The following is a 22,210-nucleotide window of genomic DNA, read 5'->3' on the forward strand; positions in this document are numbered from 1 at the left end:
TGCACCTACGCTTAGTGATGGGAAAAATGCTAAACGGAATGGATCTCATTTCAGGGCATGATTCTAGGAAGTTATATTCGTGTTGGAGTAATTAATTAATAAATTCAGTATCAGGACAATACCGTGTGACTAGAGCTGCATTCCTAAGTTGTTTCTTGGAGGGATCAGCAGTAACGGTATTGGATGTTATGACCCAGGAAATCTGCTTCTCAACTAGGCTTCTGGGGTAATTACATCTAGTGAAGGCTGAGGTGAGAATTGTGGTATATTGCTGTAAAGGGTTGGCATCTTGATAAATATGTTTGCCTTGAATGCCAATGTTGTATTGGAGGAAAAGTTTGATGTGGAAAGGATGGCAGTTGTCAAAATGTAAATATTGTTGTTTATTAGTATGTTAAATGTGAACAGAAGTGTTTAGCTGTCCTTTGGTGAGGATGAGATCAGTGTCAAGAGAAATGGCTTGGGATTCAAAATATGACAATGTGAGATTTAGATATTCCAAGAATTTTAACAGGTCTGCATCATGTGAGTTCATATGGCAAAGATGTCATCAATGCATCTAAACCAAACCAGGGGTAAAGGCTTATGGGTCCCATGAAAGCCCCCTCCTAGTGACCCATGAAGAGGATGGCATAGGAAGGAGCATTTCTGACCAAAGTTCACATTAAACCTACTGACAGAGAACAGTACTTACTTTTTGCAGTTGCCATCCTTTTCATATCAGACATTCCCTCCCAAACAGCCTTGGCATTCGAGGCAGACATATTTGTTCAGACACATACTCTTTACAGTAATACACCACCATTCTCACTTCACCCTTCACTAAACATAATTACTCCAGCAACACAGTTCAAAGGCAGATTTCCCACACTATCACATCCAATATTGGTCCCTCCAAAAAACATCTTATGTGTACACCTCTTGTCACTTAACCTGTTTTTGATTGTACTACACAGCTACTCCAACAAGCCTATGACTTCTTAACATTATGCCCTGGAATGAGATCCATTCTGTCCAACATTTTGACCATGACACCTATAATTGCTTTCTACTGCCCTCCCAATATCCTTATCAGACCCTATGCTCTTTTTGAACTCATATCCATACCATTGGGCTCCTATCTGTGTCATCATCCATGCTGTGAGACTTGACCTATCCAGCCTCCTACCATCACCTATGCCAGCCTTGTAACTAGCAAAACATATACAACCAAAGGGAAAGCCACCTGTGTAATTACACATGTATACCAGCTGTATATACTGTTTGGCCTTTTACATCAGACCAACTACCTCCAAGGTATCAGTCAGAATGACTGAGCATAGGCAGAAGATGTATGTATCCTGGCAACAAACAATAATCTCTTGCAGAGCATGCTCTACAACATGACAGTGGTGACCTCAGTACCTGTTTCACCACATGTGCCATCTCAATTCTTCCCTCACACACCAAATCCTCAGAACTCCAAATGTGGTTACTGGCACTACAACATGTCCTTGGTTCTTGTCAACTACCTGCCCTTAATTTCTTCAGTCTCAGCATTTCTTCACATTAACTTTTCCTTTATTCACTCCCTTTTAGTTTTCTACATCTTTCATTTTCTGACCTGCCTATTCCCCCTCTCTTCCCCCATCTCTGTTACATGGAATGCACTTTATCAGGTAAGTCTCCCCTGACCCGCAGTTCTGAGTGACTTTTCTGAAATCTACATCTTTTCCTAAACTTCTCCAGTTCTTTTCCTTCCCCCCTCTCCTTTTCCCCCTTCTACCCTTCTATTAGAAGAAGCAGCCAGTGACTCCAAAAGCTCCCATAAGTATAACATTCTTTTATGTGTGTATGTTCTCCTATCACCACTAAGTGAGTAGATTTTTTATCTATCCAATTACATTATATTTTCAAATATTAATTTTTTTAGTTGAAACAATATTGACTGTACCTTCCCTCTATATTAAAATCTGTCTCTTCTCAAAAAAAAAAAAAAAACAGCCAAAGACTTTAACTAATGGAAATTTTATCCACAATTATGAAACAAGAAACTGTAATAATATAGACTTAGAGTATACTATATTAAATAAGTCCCAAAATAGTTTCAAATGTGCTATATATATATGAACATACATATACTATACTATATGTAGTAGCGACCAGAAAGATCGCGGGAGGCGCACATTGGCACGGCGCGTCATGGGCGGTAGTTGCCGCAAGTAGAGTCCCGTCCACCAGAGGGCACGCGAGAATTCGGACGCGACCTCTGCCGGCGTAACAACAAGAACAACAACAACAACTCCAGCAGCACGGGCCGTGCCCAGTCAGTCAACATCGGGCATGCCTAGGACACAGTCCCGGTCTACGCTAAGTGAAGTGCGCGTAAACGTGAACAGTGTTACTACACAATTGGCGACGAGTAGGGTCGTTCTTTCGCGTGTTGCGTCGTTGTTCCGGTTTCGCAGTTTCTCCACGGCATGGAGGATTTGGTGCGAGTTTTGGTTGCGCAGCAGACGGAACTCATGGCCACCATGAAACAAGTGCTTCCGGCGTTGCTCTCCACACCGTCTGCTCCGGCGCAGTTCCCTCCTCCCTTTCCCCCGTATGACGAGACGGCGGAGGATTGGGACGCATATGAACATCGCCTTCGGCAGCATTTCCAGGCGTTTCATGTTGCCGAGGCGGAGGTATGTCGTGCTCTCTTCTTGTCTTGGATATCTCCCTCGCTGTATCAAGTTTTGCGGCAGCTAGCGCCGTTGCAGGAACCCTCGTCCTTGTCTTTTGACGCATTGTGTTCGTTGCTGTCTTCATATTATCGCCGCCGCACGCATGTTGTGGCGGCTAGGGTCGAGTTCTATCAATGCAAGAAACAGCCCCATCAGTCTTACCGGACGTGGGCCGCTACCCTGCACGGTCTTAGTCGCAAGTGTCATTTTGTCACGGAGGAGTCGCGAGAGTCGTATGCCCACGTTATGGTACGCGACGTCATTGTTCGTTCGGCCCCTGATAGGGAGGTCCGGCAACGGGCCCTGCAGTTAGAAGACCCTTCCCTCGAGGAAGTTCTGTCGATTGCTCAATCGTATGAAGTCTCTCACGCGGCAGGTCAACAGCTGGAAGCGTGGTGCGACGTCGCGGAGGTTCAGGGTGGCGCGGCCGCGTCCACTGTGTCCGGGGTGGACGACGTGCGAGCGGTACAATCCGGCCGTTACGGCCGCTCCCGCACGGCGCGTAAACAAAATTCCGGCCGCCGGCCCCTGTTGCCGTCCTGTGCGTCGTGCTATATACATCACGATCGGTCAGAGTGCCCCCAGCGTTGGGCCGTTTGTCGCAAATGTAATAAAAAATGTCACATTGCTAAAGTTTGCCGCTCAGCCTCAAAGGCATCAAAGGAAGCAAGTACAGAGGACATGGACGTTGACATTCAGGAAGTTTCATCAGGCCAGGCTCCCGACGCATCGGCCCACAAACTCTTTATCGAGGTGTCGGTTCGGTCGCGCCGGTTACAACTGCAAGTAGATACGGGGGCGGCAGTTTCGTTGTTGAATGCACAAACTTATTTCGACCTTGGATCGCCCCTGTTGGCGCCAGTTTACCGGCGTCTACGCGGTTATGGTAAACAGTTCATTCCCCTACTGGGTCAATTCACTACCGACGTGACTTACAAATCAGTCACTCGGCCTATTACTTTTATTGTTGTCAGTGATGCGAGCTCCGCTAACCTTTTTGGCCTGGATGCCTTTCAGGCTTTCGGTTTTTCTATTGCTGACACCATACAGGTGGTCTCCGAAGACGTTCCCTATCACTCATTGGAATCTTTGATCTCAGACTTTCCAGATATTTTTGAGGAGGGCCTGGGGCGTGTTTCCGATTTTGAAGCTCACTTAACATTGAAGGCGTCGGCTCGCCCGCGTTTTCTACGCGCGAGACAGATCCCCTTGGCTCTCTGCCCTCAGGTAAAGGAAGAGCTAGACCGGCTGACAGCCCTAGGGGTCGTTCTTCCCGTTTCTTCCAGTGAGTGGGCTTCGCCCCTCGTTATTGTCAAGAAGCCCTCAGGAAACTTACGTCTTTGTGGCGATTTCAAGGCCACCATTAATTCCCAATTGGTGGTGGACACCTATCCTTTGCCTCGTGCTGATGAATTGTTCTCCGCCGTGGCGGGTGGCCAATATTTTTCGAAAATCGATCTGTCAGAGGCTTATCATCAGATACCTCTTGATGAGGACTCCAAACGGCTGGCGGTCGTCAACACCCCGTTTGGCCTTTACCAATACCAGCGGTTGGCTTTTGGAATATCCAGTGCCCTGGCGATATTCCAGCGTTATCTTGAGCATGTCACGTCGACAATCCCTCATTGTATTAATTACCTGGATGACATAATTGTCACAGGCCGCAGCACGAAGGAACACTTGCACAACCTTCGCACCCTCTTTCTCAAATTCAGGTCTGTGGGCTTGCGTTGCAACCTGCATAAGTCAACCTTCTTCCAACCGTCCATTGAGTATGTGGGCTACACCATATCTCGGCATGGCATACAGCCACTAGGAAGTTTGGTCCAAGGTATCGTCAACCTTCCTCGGCCCACTTCGCTGAAAGAGTTACAAGCTTTTTTAGGCAAGATAGCCTATTACCACCGGTTCATTCCCAGGGCTTCCACTATAGCCCACCCCCTGTACTGCCTTCTGCACAAGGGTGTTCCTTTTGATTGGTCGCCTGCATGTGAGCGAGCGTTCACCTCGTTGAAGGGCCTCCTCACTTCAGCCCCTTGTTTGGCTACTTTTGATCCCCGTAAGCCGTTGGTCCTGGCTACAGATGCTTCGCAGTATGGGGTGGGGGCGGTCCTGGCCCATCGCAACGCAGACAGTTCCGAGCAACCACTGGCGTTTGTGTCTAAAACGCTTAGTCCCGCGCAGGCCCATTACTCCCAGGTGGAAAAAGAGGCTTTGGCCATTGTCTACGCTGTTACCAAGTTTCACCCTTTCTTGTATGGCACGAAGTTTCAGTTAATCACTGACTATAAGCCGTTAATATCGTTATTTGGCCCCACCTCTCAGATTCCGGATAGGGCGGCCCACAGACTACAGCGCTGGGCCTTGTTCCTCTCTAAGTACCATTATGACATTCATTTTCGCCCTACAGGACAGCATGCCAACGCCGACGCTCTTTCCCGTCTTCCGGTGGGCCCGGATCCTACGTTCGATCGAGAGGAGGTTATGTGTTTTCATTTGGATGTGGCATCCCGCCAAGCAGTTGATGGCTTTCTGATCACTAGTTCTCGAGTCGCCAGGGAAACGGCGACTGACCCGGTTCTCCGGCAAGTAGTTCGCCTCATTCAGCAGGGGTGGTCCTCCCGCCCTCCAGGCCGGGCCTCGGACCCTCTTCGTAATTATTTTCTTCTACGAGACCGCCTCTCGGTCTTGGAAGGAGTTCTCCTCCTGGCTACCGATGATACAGCTCCTCGCGTGGTTGTTCCTACAGGTTTACGAAGGGAGGTCCTCACGTTATTACATGCGGGGCACTGGGGTGTTTCCCGTACTAAAACCTTGGCTCGCAGACATGTGTACTGGCCCGGTATTGACAGAGAAATTGAGCACTTGGTGGCCGCCTGTTCCCAGTGTGCGAGCCAACAAGCATCTCCCAGGGCAGCGTTCTCTTCATGGCCGCCGGCAACACAAGCATGGGAACGTGTTCACATCGATTTTGCGGGCCCGTTTCTCAATGGCTTTTGGCTCATTGTCATTGATGCTTATTCCCGATTCCCATATGTGGTTCGCTGCTCCTCAACCACTTCAGAAGTTGCAATCCAGGCACTAGCAAAAATCTTTTCTGTGGAAGGTCTGCCAATCACCCTGGTCTCAGACAATGGACCGCAGTTTATTTCGCAGACCTTCCAGGATTTTTGTAGGCGCTTCGGTATTCGGCATGTTTGCTCTCCCCCCTTCCATCCACAATCGAATGGGGAAGCCGAGCGCATGGTGCGCACATTTAAGACGCAGATGAAAAAGTATGTGCACGAATTTCCTGCAGAGGAAGCCTTGACGTTTTTCTTGACGGCATACCGGACCACACCAATAGGCGACCGCAGCCCCGCAGAGCTCCTTCATGGGCGTCAACCTAGGACTCTGCTGCACCTCCTCCGGCCTGGTCCTCGCCAGTCTTCACAAAACGAAGTACCTGGCTTTCCACTGGGTATGTCGGTCTGGGCCCGTGGGTTTGGTCGCAATCCACGTTGGATACCGGCGGTGGTCCTGTGCCGAAATGGCCGCCGGCTCTATACCTTGCAGGCGGGGGATCGGGTGGTACGTCATCACCAAAATCAGCTATGTCCACGTTCGGGCACCCACCCTCCGACCTCTCGGACACCGGCTTCCCCATTGCCGGCACCTGTATTGGTTTCACAGGGGACGTTACCTCCTCTCCCCGCTGTGACTCTGCCGCACTGCGATGGTTCTCAGCCTTGGCAGCCTCCAGTAGCTCCAGCACCGGCATCGCCATCATTCGAGATGCCCCAGCGAGAGCCGGCCCCCCTAGCAGGTTCGGTTTCTCAGGGGGCTAGTTCACCTGTGGTTGTCCCTTCCCCTTCGTCCCCACCACTGGGTCTTGCCCCTCCCGAGGTGGAACGGGATCCGGAGTTCGACAGCTTGTCACCCGTTCTGTCCCGAGCTCCGGTTGTGGGACGACGGGGGCCTCTTCGTGTGGGTCACTTCCAGCCGTATTCGAAGGTTCCAGCTCGAGGGTTGGCAGATCCCCTCGACTCCGGCCATCCAATGGATGTGGAGGTCATCGCTCCTGCCCGACGCTCCACCTTCCGACACAGTGGATCACAGTGGCTTCCCCCCCAAAGGAGGAGGAGTGTAGTAGCCACCAGAATGATCGCGGGAGGCGCAAATTGGCACGGCGCGTCACGGGCGGTAGTTGCCACAAGTAGAGTCCCGTCCACCAGAGGGCACGCGAGAATTCGGACGCGACCTCTGCCGGCGTAACAACAAGAACAACAACAACAACTCCAGCAGCACGGGCCGTGCCCAGTCAGTCAACATCGGGCATGCCTAGGACACAGTCCCGGTCTACGCTAAGTGAAGTGCGACGTAAACGTGAACAGTGTTACTACACTATATATACTATACTATACTATATTATATACTATATATATACTATACATATGAAAACCCATATCATGTACATGATCAATTGTTCATGAATAAATAAAGAAGCACTGAACAGTGCAGAATGCATCCAGAACAACATATACCATGTATTCCTTCCCTCACTAGTGGGGTTGTTGACAACATCAGATGTTGCATGTTTACCGTGAAGGACATAGAGAAGACATGTATTTGTCTGAGACAATGTTAAGAGCACCTAACAGAATTTCAAAGGGGCCTCAGAGTAGGTCTCCATTTGGCCGGCTGGTCAAACTGTGCAGTATCCAGATTTGTGGGTCATTCAGATATGACAGTGCCCAATGTTAGACTGCATGGAAACCTGTGGGCAGACATACTCATTGTCACAGTTCTGATTGACCATGCCTGATCACCACAAGGTAAAATTGCCATATTGTGCAATGAGCACAGTGTAACCCATTCCCATTTTTGCCTGCCACCAAAGAAGAAGTAATGGAATCCTTGCAACATTCTATGTTGGTCAGAAAGCAACAGCAGCCATACTAGACAATTACCATCACACGCATAGGCTGCACCACAACACAAATGCCTGTATTTGGAGTGGTGCTGTACCCAGTATGCCTGGATTGCTGCTAGTGAATCACATCACATTGTGTTCACAGATGAATCATGGCTCTGCACTATCCCTGATGACCATCATCAATGAGGATGGTGATGACCTGGAGAGAGGTCTTGTAGTATAAAATGAGTTATTCCTGAGAATGACCAATGTTCTACTGAGAGTGCTCATGCTGGTGACAGGTAGTAATGTATTTAATAAATATTTCATCTACTGAAAAAAAAAAAACACTCTGTACGCACTGATCTGTGATGTGTGCAGATGGTGTGTATGCAGTGACCAAACACAGCAGGAGCATGGTGCAGCTTGGTGAGTGCAGTAGCACTTGCTGTACATGGCCATTTATGCCTTACTGACACTCCTTGAAGGTGTCATGATCACCTCAGAGAACATGGACATACTACAATATAAAGGCTCAAGACAAATGAAAATAGTAAATCTGAGATATTGAGTTCAATGCAGTTGCATGTACTGATCAATGTGTTTGTGTTTATGTGTTACCGATACTTGGATCTGTCCTCACACCTGATGTAAATAATTAGAACAATACAGAAGATTATTGTTGAAGGCCTGTTCCTCATCCAGTAGTTGGAAGTAATCCCTCCTGGGATGCAAAATCAAGATCACAAGAACAAAATGAAAGGTGATCATATTGGAAGAAGAATAGTCAAATACGGGGTGTTACAAAAAGGTACGGCCAACCTTTCAGGAAACATTCCTCACACACAAATAAAGAAAAGATGTTATGTGGACATGTGTCCGGAAATGCTTAATTTCCATGTTAGAGTTCATTTTAGTTTCATCAGTATGTACTGTACTTCCTCAATTCACCGCCAGTTGGCCCAATTGAAGGAAGGTAATGTTGACTTCGGTGCTTGTGTTGACATGCGACTCATTGCTCTACAGTACTAGCATCAAGCACATCAGTACATAGCATCAACAGGTTAGTGTTCATCACGAACATGGTTTGCAGTCAGTGCAATGTTTACAAATGCGGAGTTGGCAGATGCCCATTTGGTGTATGGATTAGCACGGGGAAATAGCCGTGGCGCGTTACGTTTATATCAAGACAGATTTCCAGAATGAAGGTGTCCCAACAGGAAGACATTCGAAGCAATTGATCGGCGTCTTAGGGAGCACGGAACATTCCAGCCTATGACTCGGGACTGAGGATGACCTACAACAATGACGACACCTGCAATGGACGAGGATATTCTTCATGCAGTTGACGATAACCCTAATGTCAGCGCCAGAGAAGTTGCTACTGTACAAGGTAACGTTGACCACATCACTGTATGGAGAGTGCTATGGGAGAACCAGTTGTTTCCCTACCATGTAAAGCGTGTGCAGGCACTATCAGCAGCTGATTGGCCTCCACGGGTACACTTCTGCGAATGGTTCATCCAACAATGTGTCAATCCTCATTTCAGTGCAAATGTTCTTTTTTATGGATGATGCTTCATTCCAACGTGATCAAATTGTAAATTTTCACAATCAACATGTGTGGGCTGACGAGAATCCGCACGCAATTGTGCAATCACATCATCAACACAGATTTTCTGTGAACGTCTGGGCAGGCATTGTTGGTGATGTCTTGATTGGGCCCCATGTTCTTCCACTTACGCTCAATGGAGCATGTTATCATGATTTCATACAGGATACTCTACCTGTGCTGCTAGAACATGCACCTTTACAAGTATGACACAACATGTGGTTTGGTGACCGATGGATTGTCAGAGGCAGACCAATTCCATGGCCTCTACGCTCTCCTGACCTCAACCCTCTTGACTTTCATTTATGGGGCATTTGAAAGCTCTTGTCTACAGAACCCCAGTACCAAATGTAGAGACTCTTCGTGCTCGTATTGTGGATGGCTGTGATACTATACACCCTTCTCCAGGGCTGCATCAGCGCATCAGGGATTCCATGCGATGGAGGGTGGATGCATGTATCCTCGCTAATGGAGGGCATTTTGAACATTTCCTGTAACAAAGTGTTTGAAGTCACGCTGGTACGTTCTGTTGCTGTGTGTTTCCATTCCATGATTAATGTGATTTGAAGAGAAGTAATAAAATGAGCTCTAACATGGAAAGTAAGCGTTTCTGGACACATGTCCACATAACATATTTTCTTTCTTTGTGTGTGAGGAATGTTTCCTGAAAGTTTGACTGTACCTTTTTGTAACACCCTGTATAACTTAGACCATATCACACTGACAGATCCCCCCACACAGTGTTCCCTACTCACACGGTGTTACAGCCAAATTACCAGCCTCCCCCCTCCCCCCTCCCCACCTGGACACACACACACACACACACACACACACACACAGGAGGAAACACAGCATTTGGCAACCATGACAGGAGAAGAAAACTGGATGCCAGAACAGAGGGTTTTGGGAAAATGTTTTTGAATTATCTTGAAGAAATACATGGTTGCTTGGGGCAACTCAAGAACCATCATTGGAAGTTATATGACTGAGCATGTGGTGCCCCAAATGGTGATCTAATGAAAACAAGTTAATAATATTCTAGATAACAAGATCAGATGATATTTTCAAAGCCAGAAGATAAATAATAGCATTTGTCTATGCCAATTGAGATAATTGTTGTTCATGTGTACAAAGCATTATTCAAATGACACTCACATACACATCAATTACAACACAGAAGAGTCTGCAGCTTGTCTGGCAAGAAAGAGTACTGGTAATGGCAGGATAGCAGCAGGCAGAACGGATTACAGCAGTTCAACTAGACGCACTGACTACAGTGGCACGAGTCTCCATAGTACACCACTTCAGCAGTTCATCGCCACAGCAGCAGCTGCCTGCCACAGTTTCTCAACACAGTGCAGCGGCTTCACCTGTACAGTCAATGGCAATGTCATCAGTTCACCATTGTATGCATCAGGGGAGATGTGATTTTGTCATTTTAGCTCTTTCTTTTTTATTATTCTATTGTTATTTGTACATGAACCTATGGGATTAGTTACTGGAATTTGTGAATGAAGAAATTGATTGAACACTTGATTTAACTAATTAGTTGGGAATTTAATTAGTAGTGTAAGCCTGTGTGGACGAGAAAAATTGCAGTAGAAGCACCAGAATGGTTTAGGTTGTGTGTGAAACAGAACAGTGAAGCTATGAGAAAAAACAGTAAAACATTTAACAAGAAAAATTAGAAGAAACATTAAGAAACTCACAGGGAGTCCTTAAAGTACATGGGGAATGATATTAAAGCAGAATTGGAAGCTACCATTAAGCTCTGATGGAATTCTACTTTTGAAGTTAGGAAAAGTATCAACCATCAGTTAGAAGCTACCACTACTGAGTTGGTGGTGATTAAATCACAGGCAGAAGCATTTGAAGAGGAGTCAATGTCTACAGTTAACATACAGGGACATAAAGTTACTGCTATGAAGAAAGAATTATATGATTTCCCTAGCAAAGTACAGATGGTCATTAATGAACAATGTGATTTAGTGAGAAATGAATGACACAATCGTTAGAAAGAAGTTCATAGTAAAGCATAAACTGTAGACAACAAAACCTCAGGAACTCAGGGGAAGTTCAAAATGTTAGAGCAGGGAAAAGTATTAAACGAATTTTGAGTCCCCAAACAACCTTGACTTGTTTGGAAGAGACATTACACAATTCTGCACAACAAAAAGTATGGGACACGTTCAGTCTGCTAGCATCTGAACCAGTTCTTTGGGAGATATTGTAGACCCAAAAAGGAAATACAGAAATTGTGAGATGCCTTAGAAAATGCAAAAATAGAATTTAGAACTAATGACTTTAATGATAGTGTTACTGTACCTCAGGAGTTTTGTGAGGATATTCAGATGGGAAACAGAATAATTTTTTCTAAGCAGTTTCCAAAGTTTGAACCAGATGGGAGTTGCATCCAGCACATTTTTAAGGACATTCTCTAGATCATTACCAAAAAGTGAAAAATCCAGGATGGACTGTAGCGCTATAATGAAAAGGGTAGTTGCTCCTTGCCATATAGTGCAGATGCTGAGTTACAAAACGGCAGAACAAAGAGACTGTCACACAACTAGCTTTAGGCCAACAAGGTCTTTCTCATAATTAGACAACATATATACATGCACTCACTCAAGCAAACACAACTCACACACACATGACCACAGGGCTCCAGCTGCCAGAGATCTTGGTCATGTGTGTGTGAGTTGTGTTTGCGTGAGTGTGCCTGTGTGTATGTTGTCTAATTTTGACAAAGGCCTTGTCAGCCGAAAGCTAGTTGTGTGACAGGCTTTTTGTTGTCCCTTTCTGCAACTCAGCATCTCTGCTATATGGTGAGCAGCAACTATCCTTTTCATTTCATCATTACCAAAAAGGTGAGAGGACTTCAGAAAGATAGATTTTATGCTAGTTATTTAACCAGTGATGCACTTTCTAATATGATAGGAATACCACATCCTAAAGAACCATTACTGGTTGATCCAGATACAGGCCAGGAAAAGGGACTATATAATCTTGATATGGTTAAGAAATATATAGCTCCAGGAGAAGTGAAACACTTTACAAATTTGGCAAAATAATTCCTGTTGGAAGTCCAAATTATTGGCTTTGATATTTGTTCCTTTGTTTCTCCAAAGGCATTCCTTCTCCTTACACTATTCTATATTCTGTACCTCTTACTATTCTATCTTACTTAATAAAGACATTGTATCCTTGTTTGTGCACTAAAATTTGCTCTGCAGATAACTGGAATTATCAATTTTTTAAGTATTAATAATATGTAGTACATTTCTTACAGAAAAAGATACATATATAGATATGTTATCTGTGTATACTGTTATGTATAATTGGGATTTTATATTTTTTTATAAGGAACAATACAAAATGGTAGGTTTCTATTGGTTTTATGTCGGAGGTTCTTTATGCGTAGTTGATAGAGATGCCAAGATGAACTGAATTGTGATGATGATGATTGACAATTTACTACTTTTTTTTCATTTTCTTCTTTAATGTGTTGTTGTTTTTTCTCTCCACACTTGCAACAGAGCTTACCTAAGGTCAATTTTCAGGGCCTGTGATGGTGAAGTTGTGATTCTGCCTTTTGGAGCTACTTTCTTTCTTTCTTTAATCATGACAGATCTATTCTTCACTTTCATGGTTTCCTTCTCCACCAGGAGTACCAACTCTACCTTTCCCTCTATCATATTCATAAGCTTATAAGGTGAAACCCTTCTCTTTTCCACACGTTTCTATCATAACCTGATGTCATAGGATGGCTGACAAGAGCAATACCCACGTGACAATATGACTTGGACAAATGGTTGCAATTTTCATGTCATATACATATTGTGTATGACATCAGTATGCTGCATGTTAGGCACATCACACATTGAGATAAAAGGGGAAAGCCTATGTGTGCAGTGCAATAGCCTGAAATATGACTTTCTAACATGAGCATAACACGCAGAACATAAGAGTGGCACCTAGAGAGAAATTGATTAATTCATAGTGCAGATGTGTGATCAACAAAGCAAGATCATTTTATCAGTTTTAAATAGAGAGAAGGCACTACACAAGATATATATAGTGATATGTTTTATAAAATAAGTGACAGTGGAGAATAGAAAATTGAGTTATCTTGATTAGCTTAGCAGGTTTTGTCATCAATATAAAATGCATTGAGCCTACAAAGGATGAAAATGGCAATTTCAGTCCTTGCTTTGTTATGTCTTGTGGAATTTTTAATGATAAATTGAGTTGTACGGGCTGATTGGATGATTTTAAATACAAAGACAATAGTGGATCTAAATGAGAAAAGGAAATGAATGTGGGAAAAATGTTATCCAAAGTTCTATGCTAATACAGATGTGTTTTTGTACACCAACAAACATGTAAGTAAAAGGAATTTTGTACAGGGAGTATGGTGCAATATGTTTTAAAACTGGGTTGAAGACACTCCAGAAATGAAGGGATCCATCCCAGTCAGAATGTGGTAAATGAAACTGAGGTACTGTGCAGATAGATTTTATACAGTGAAGTGTACTCTGCCTTAGGTGAGTTAGGCAGTTGAAATGGATAGGCAGACCTATAGAGAGGCTGTCCTATGCCTGAGGTCAGGTGCATTCAAGAAAGAAATGGCCTGTTCTTCATTTTGTGTAGAGGAGTCAACAAGTCAATGTTCATCCACACATGGATGTGAACTGTCTGCATGATGTTGAGGTACTTCCTTAGCCAGTAAGATCCTGAGATCTGTCTCTGATAGAACATGGTGGGACCTCCGTCACAGTACCAGTATCCAAAATATCAAGCACTACTTACAATGGCTGTGGGCCAGATTGCCTCAGGGGAGGATGCAATGGCTTTATTACATCCTTCCCAACTGAATTACTGCATGCATCCAGGACAGAGGAGAAGCAATTTCGTACTCCACATATCTGCTCATCATTTTGCTTCCTCACCACCTTCTGGGTGCTTTGACTTTTTTGTCAGGCAGTGTATATTCTATACAGGTCCCGTTCCTGTTCACTGAGGAGTATAATGCCATCAGGAAACTTGGTTGTTGATATCCTGTCATCCTGTATCCTTTCACATCCTGTATCCTGTCACCTTGAATTTGAATCCCACTCCTGAACCTTCTAGCTGAGCATCTTAATCAGTTCTTATAAAAGTACAACTACACACACACACACACACACACGCACACATACATACAAAGAAGGAATAGGTTCTCCAACAGTGTTATTCCGTTGCTATTTCTTTGTTACTGTACACTTTGCTTTTGCATATGTAGACTACATACACCAACAGAAACTAGTTATTTATGTACTGCGATTGGACAGATAAAAATCTACTCACCAAGCATTGGCAGGAGAAGAGACACATAAAAGTTAAGGAAATGTGCAAGCTTCTTCTGCGAGACAGACTTAAGGGTAAGGAAGAGTGATGAAGGAGAAAGTACTGGTGACACTTAGGTAATGAGGAGAATTACAGAAAAGTCGCCCTCTCAGACAAACAGCAGCTAAAACATATCAAAGTTAGTGTAAGTAGGGCTATGCGTGAAGTGTTCAGTGAATTTGAAAGTAAAATTCTATGTACCGACTTGATAGAAAATCCTAGGAAGTTCTGGTCTTATGTTAAATCAGTAAGTGGCTCAAAACAGCATATCCAGACACTCCGGGATGATGATGGCATTGAAACAGAGGATGACACGCGTAAAGCTGAAATACTAAACACCTTTTTCCAAAGCTGTTTCACAGAGGAAGACCGCACTGCAGTTCCTTCTCTAAATCCTCGCACAAACAAAAAAAAAATGGCTGACATCGAAATAAGTGTCCAAGGAATAGAAAAGCAAGTGGAGTCTCTCAACAGAGGAAAGTCCACTGGACCTGATGGGATACCAATTTGATTCTACACAGAGTACGCAAAAGAACTTGCCCCCCTTCTAACAGCCATGTACCGCTAGTCTCTAGAGGAACAGAAGGTTCCAAATGATTGGAAAACAGCACAGGTAGTCCCAGTCTTCAAGAAGGGTCATCGAGCAGATGCGCAAAACTATACACCTATATCTCTGACGTCAATTTGTTGTAGAATTTTAGAACATGTTTTTTGCTCACGTATCATGTCGTTTCTGGAAACTCAGAATCTAATCTGTGGGAATCAACATGGATTCTGGAAACAGTGATTGTGTGAGACCCAACTCGCTTTATTTGTTCATGACACCCAGAAAATATTAGATACAGGCTCCCAGGTTGATGCTATTTTCCTTGACTTCCGGAAGGTGTTCGATACAGTTCTGCACTGTCACCTGATAAACAAAGTAAGAGCCTATGGAATATCAGTCCAGCTGTGTGGCTGGATTGAAGAGTTTTTAGCAAACAGAACACAGCATGTTGTTCTCAATGGAGAGACATCTGCAGACGTTAAAGTAACCTCTGGCATGCCACAGGGGAGTGTTATGGGACCATTGCTTTTCACAATATATATAAATGACCTAGTAGATATTGTCAGAAGTTCTTTGCGGCTTTTTTCGGATGATGCTGTAGTATACAGAGAAGCTGCAGCATTAGAAAATTGTAGCGAAATGCAGGAAGATCTGCAGCAGGTAGGCAGTTGCTAAAGGGATTGGCAACTGACCCTTAACATAGACAAATGTAACATATTGTGAATACATAGAAAGAAGGATCCTTTATTGTATGTGAACAAACACTGGTAGCAGTTACTTCTGTAAAATATCTGGGAGTATGCGTGCCATCAACAATGGAGGTGGCTTACAAAACACTCATTCGACCTATACTTGCGTACTGTACTGCTCATCAGTGTGGGCTCCATACCAGGTCAGGTTGACGGAGGAGATAGAGAAGATCTAAAGGAAAGTGGCGAGTTTCGTCACAGGGTTATTTGGTAAGTGTGATAGCGTTACAGAGATGTTTAGCAAACTACAGTGGCAGACTCTGCAAGAGAGGTGCTCTGCATCGCGGTGTAGCTTGCTGTCCAGGTTTCAAGAGGGTGTGGTTCTGGATGAGGTATCGAATATATTGCTTCCCCCTACTTATACCCCCCGAGAAGATCACGAATGTAAAATTAGAGAGATTCGAACACGCACGCAGGCTTTCCGGCAGTCGTTCTTCCCGCGAACCATACCCGACTGGAACCGAAAAGGGAGGTAATGACAGTGGCACGTAAAGTGCCCTCTGCCACACACCGTTGGGTGGCTTGCGGAGTATAAATGTAGGTGTAGATGAACTCAGGGTGAAGGGAGACTTATCAGGCAGGATGAGAAGGAAAAATTGCTTGTTGGAGACTACACAGTATGAGATTCGAAAACCTGAGAGCTGAGAGGTAGTATGCAAGACAGAGAATATTAACAAAACATCATGCAAGAGTTAATAAAAGCAGAAAGCTAAATGTGTTATACATGGTAGACAGGTGGATGTGGGGGGCGAGGGAAAATAGATGACTAAGAGAATAAAATATATAAAAAACTGAAAGGAATCAGAAAAAGGAATAGTTATTTAAGAGAAATGCTGTGACCAAAGAAGTTAATGTAGATTAAACCTAGATGGGTGGCAAGAATGAAGGATATGTTGTAAGACCAGTTCCCACCTGTATTCTGAGAAACTGGTGTAAAGGGGGAGAATCCAGATGGCACATGTTGTGAAATAAGCATCAAGGTCACAACTGTCACGTTTAGAGCACGCTCTGCAACAGAGTGTATCAGTCATACGCAGAGGGTGTATACTGGCAGCACACTATATCCTGTTGCAGAGCATGCTCTACAGCATGATAGTTGTGACCTTGGTGCTTGTTTCACCAGGTGTGCCGTGTGGATCCTACCCCCTTATCCCATTTTCACAGAACTGCACAGTGAGAACTGGCATTGCAACATGTCCTTGGTTCTCACCTCCCATGTAGGTTTAATTTATGTTAATTTCTTTGGTCTCAGGATTTCTTTTTCAGTAACCATTCCTTTCTCTGCTTCCTTTTCATTTTCTATATATATATTTTTTTCTGACCTCTCCATTTTTCCTCCCCCCTCCTCTCCCCTCCTCTCCCCCCCACCTCCCCCCCCCCACCCCCAACCCCCTCCATCTGTCTCCATCTGTCTACCATGTATAATGCAACTAGCTTTCTGCACTTATTAACTATTGCACAGTGCTTTGTTAGTAATTTCTGTCTTGCTTTTTACCCTTAACTTCCACCTCAAAGCTCTCATATTTTAAAATCTCACTAAGAGGACTCCCCACCGACCATTTTTTTTTTTACTTTTCATCCCTTCTGGTGTAAGTTTCTCCTCACCTGGGGTTCTGGGTGACTTTTCCACGACTCTCCCGTTTTCCTAAAGCTCACTGATCCTTTTGGTGTATCCCTCTTCTTTTCCCTTCAAACTTTCTGCCTGAGAAAGGGGCCACTGGCTCCAAAAGCTTCCACATTTCCATAACTTCTGTATGTTTCCTCCTGCCATCGCTTGGTAAGTAGATTTTTTATCTATCAAATTATATTTTCAAAAATTGATCATTTTCATTGTTTTTTATGTACTGTAAGATTGGATGTTTACTTTTCCATGTATAGTGTCTCTTAGAATACTAATAAAATTTTGCAGTTACACAATACAGATGAGTGGGTAATGATTTTTGTTTTAACTTATTTTTAAAAATACTAAAAACATTTAAGAATGCAAAAAGAAATATGCATTAAATTGTGACTGCTGATATCAATAGTGCATTAGGGAAGCAGTGTTTTATTAGAAAATGGCCAGCAATCCCAGTACTTAATTTAGTACTTACTTCTGATAAAGGGTTGTAATAATTTTTTATGTAAATGATATTGGCCCACCAGTCAGCTTGACAGTTTTCCATTATTGGTTTCACATGTGCATCCCAGAGTGGTCCAGATGCCATATGAATCAGTAGAGATGAATTAAATAATACTGCCATGGCATAAGCAGGAGTCATCCTAGAAAAATAACACACAACATAAAATTATGCAGCTACAAAGTTTCTTCAAATTATTTGTGAATTTATTTAACAGTTGGAAGGACGGAAGAATATTTATTAACTTACCTCAAATAACGAGTGATATAAAATAGTGGTAAGTTAAACTTTTGCACTTTATCAATTTCTTGCAAGAACATGTAGGCTAAAAGTAAACCATTTATCATGAGAAACGTGTCTCCTGCAAGAGAACCACTCAGTATGTGTACATATTTCCAGTCTCCAAACATCTGTAAGAAAAATTATGAATTACCAATTTGAATACTTAATTATCAATATTGCCAAACTTTTTTTTTGTCATTCCTGTTACAATCTGCAGTGGAAAACATAAACAAATCATTTTGAACAACAATGAAAATGAACTTATATTCTGAACTTCAATGCTTTTTCCTGGGTATTAAGTCTTTTTTATCTAATCTTCATCCTCCTTGGGTACAGATACTTAAGTAGTTTAAATTTGGCATATGTATGAATACTTCAAAATGTCATTTAGGCTGAATTTATGATTCTTCTAGTGTATGTAGTTTTTGTGATAGTGTAGTTAATTAAAAGATATGGATGATTAAACTTTTTACTGTAGTGTGACTCAACAGATATCGAGTGAGCTAATGTCTATTTATGGACTTAGCAACATCACTTGTTATAAAGAATGGCATTCCAACTTTTCAGTAACATACTACAAATTCTGTCAATCTAATTAACTTACAAAATACTGTAATCAACAGTAAAGTTCAGAAGCAGTTAGTTTTCTGTTGCATATTTTGTCACTGTCCTTGTTAGTTTTTGACCTTTCCTATTATACTTTTGTTAACCTGTTTTTTATGCACCAGGATGCTTGCTTCCTTATTTGTTTAAGCAATTAATTAAGACTTTGCATAATTAACCATAGTTTTCAATGTAGTGCTTGTACCAATAAATAGGGCTTTCCTACTGTGGATACATAAAATGGTTCCACAAACTTATCTAAATTACTTGACCATCACATATTTGTAGTGAGAACAACAGTCTTGGTTGCAGAATTGTTTTTATTGCTTTATTTATTCATGACGTGCATTTTGCCTAATAAGATGTCCTTTCAGATTGACCAGTAGTGTGTTGGTAAAGGGTTATTGGGTATAATGTTTATTGCATCATCAATCACATATTTTGCAAACCAAATTATATGTACTTATAGTCCACTTGGGGTAGAAAAAGCCAACCAAGCAATTTTTCAAACGATTGTAAGGTTTCTGAAATAACAAATAAAGAATATTCCAATTTTTAAGTAGTTGGATGTCACTCAAAATAGTCAGTTGGTACTCAAATGTGAACATCCTAATATCTTTGTGATAGTCCTGGTCCAGTGAGTAGATGAATAATGAATAACACCTACACTGAAGCTGCTTACAGTTACTCAAGTAACTGTTATGTGCAACCAGTCTGCAAAAATACATTTATCAGCATCTCAAGAACTGAGTAATGTCAGTGGCTAAGAAAATTACTAGTGTTTCCTTTAAATTCAGTTTGAGAATATTTTTACTGAACTGAGTTGTGGTTGGTAGGAGGGTTGGACCACCATTGTCACTGGAATTATTGACTGTTGACCATGGTGACTTTTCTTAAGAACTGGTCTAAGTGAAGTACTGTGCACTTTCCTCTGATAATTACTACAGGACAGTATGTGAACTGTGATGTGTAGAGTAAATGTAGACTACATTTTGTGTCAGACATAATCATTTTCTTTTAGTGTCTTGTTAAAGCTATTACAGATCCTTGGACAGTGTTTATATAAAAACTTTGTTTCGATAACATTATAATTTATTTGATGAATTCGGCCTGGACTCTTGTCTGTTTGTGAATTCTGACCTGCTTTGAGTGCTATTAATCTGAGAAACTTTTCATTGATCCAATAACAGGACACTGAGGTTAAGAAATGTGTGGAAAACCAAAATTGTGGTGTCTGGTACTTAATTGAGCAAACGCCATCCAGTATTCATTAAGCTTTTCAGCTTCATGACTTCAGACAGATGTGCTAACAAAGATGGAATGGAGAAGAGACTACAGAAACCAGGTTATTAAACTTACAAGATGTGTCGAAATTCTTCTCCAAAACTCTCTTTATGTGAATTTGTTGGAGCTCTGTGGATCAGAGTCTTTGGCACCAAATTTCTTTGTAACAGATGGTGATGGGTCAAGCCCTGGGGTTAGAGGTCAGTGTGCATGTACACTGAGGTGACAAAAGTCATGAGATACCTCTTATTATTATTTCAGAGTTCCTTTTTAGGGTATAATGCAGCATCTTAATGTGGCAGGGATTCAACAAATCATTGAAAGCCCCTGCAGAAATACTGAGCCTTGCTGTCCCTGTAGCCATCCATAATTGTGAAAGTGTTGCCTGTGCAGGAGTTTGTGCATGAACTGACCTCTTAATGATGTCCCATAAATGTTCAATGGGATTCATCTCAGAATGACCTCTTAATGATGTCCCATAAATGTTCGATGGGATTCATCTCAGAATATCTTGGTGATTGAATTATTTGCTCAAACTGTGCAGAATGTTCTTCAAACTTATCACTAACTGTGGCCTGGTAAGATTATGCATTATCATTCATAGAAATGCCATCATTGTTTGGAAACCTGAAGTCCATGGATGGCTACAAATGGTCTCCAAGTAGCCAAACATAACCATTTCCAATCAATGATCTGTTCAGTTGGACCAGAGGACGCAGTCCATTCTGTGTAAACACAGCCCTTACTGTTATGGAGCCACCACCATCTTGCACAGTGCCTTGTTGACAACTTGGGTCCATGGCTTCATAGGGTCTGCATCACACTCAAACCCTTCCATCAGCTCTTACCAACTGAAATCTGGACTCATCCAACCAGGCCACACTTTTCCAGTCATATAGGATGAAACCGATCTGGTCACAAGCACAGGAGAGCTGCTGCATGCAACATCCTGATGTTAACAAAGGCAGTTGCATTGGTCATCTGATGCTGTAGCTCACTAACATCAAATTTCATCACACTGTCCTAATGGATGTTTTTGTCATACATTCCACATTGATTTATGTGGTTTTTTTCAATCAATTCTGTTTGTCCATTAGCACTGGACACTCTACACAAACACCGCTGCTCTCAGCCATTAAGTGAAGGCCACTGGCCTCTGCGTTGCCCATGGTGAGAAGTAATGCCTGAACTTTGATATTCTTGGTTTGCTATTGACACTGTAGATCTCAGAATATTGAATTCCCTGACGGTTTCCAAAATGGAATGTCCCATGCATCTAGCTCCAACTACCATTCTGCATTCAAACTCTGTTAATTCCTTTTATGTGGCTATAATCACATTGGAAACTTTTTCACATGAAGTACTTGAGTACAAATGACTGCTCTGCCAATGCATTACTATTTTATATCTTGTGCATGTGATGATACTGCCACCTGTATATGTGGATATTGCTATCAAAATAATGGTTCAAATGGCTCTGAGCACTATGGGACTTAACTGCTGAGGTCATAAGTCCCCTAGAACTTAGAACTACTTAAACCTAACTAACCTAAGGACATCACACACATCCATGCCCGAGGCGGGATTCGAACCTGTGACCGTAGCGGTTGCGCAGTTCCAGACTGTAGCGCCCAGAACCGCTCAGCCAGATATTGCTATCCCATGACTTCTGTCACCTCAGTGTATTTTCTATATGTGCCATGACAGAGGATTCATCAAGTCTTCTCTTATCTAGCATGTTATGTAAGATAGCTGACCCTCTTTTTCAAGTTACATTGTGAATAATAAACCATGAAATAAGGAAAGGTAACCACTCACCTACAGTTCACTGAAGTGTGTCACATAGAAACATGCAACAGAAAATAGTACTTACACTAGCTTTTGAGCTCTTGCTCTTTCTCTAACAAAAGGGCACATGATAAGGATACGAGCTGCAGCAATGAATTAAAATTTGTGCTGTGGTTGCGACAAGAACCCAGATCTCCTGCTCATTAGGCAGATGTGCTAACCACTGTACCACCATAGC

General features: G+C 42.9%; 1 protein-coding gene across 1 annotated transcript in view; it reads right to left on the minus strand.

Annotated features, from left to right (window-relative positions):
• LOC126236574 (nose resistant to fluoxetine protein 6-like) overlaps positions 1-22,210 on the minus strand; it is a 259,898-nt gene that overhangs the window by 118,169 nt on the left and 119,519 nt on the right. The window contains exons 6-7 of the mRNA XM_049945986.1: positions 18,265-18,425; positions 17,989-18,157 (exon numbers count right to left, since the gene is read on the minus strand). Of these exons, the coding sequence (XP_049801943.1) occupies positions 17,989-18,157; positions 18,265-18,425 (330 nt within the window). The remainder of the gene's footprint in view (positions 1-17,988; positions 18,158-18,264; positions 18,426-22,210) is intronic.

Source organism: Schistocerca nitens, chromosome 2, assembly GCF_023898315.1.
Source record: "Schistocerca nitens isolate TAMUIC-IGC-003100 chromosome 2, iqSchNite1.1, whole genome shotgun sequence".
Classification (NCBI taxonomy): Eukaryota; Metazoa; Arthropoda; class Insecta; order Orthoptera; family Acrididae; genus Schistocerca; species Schistocerca nitens.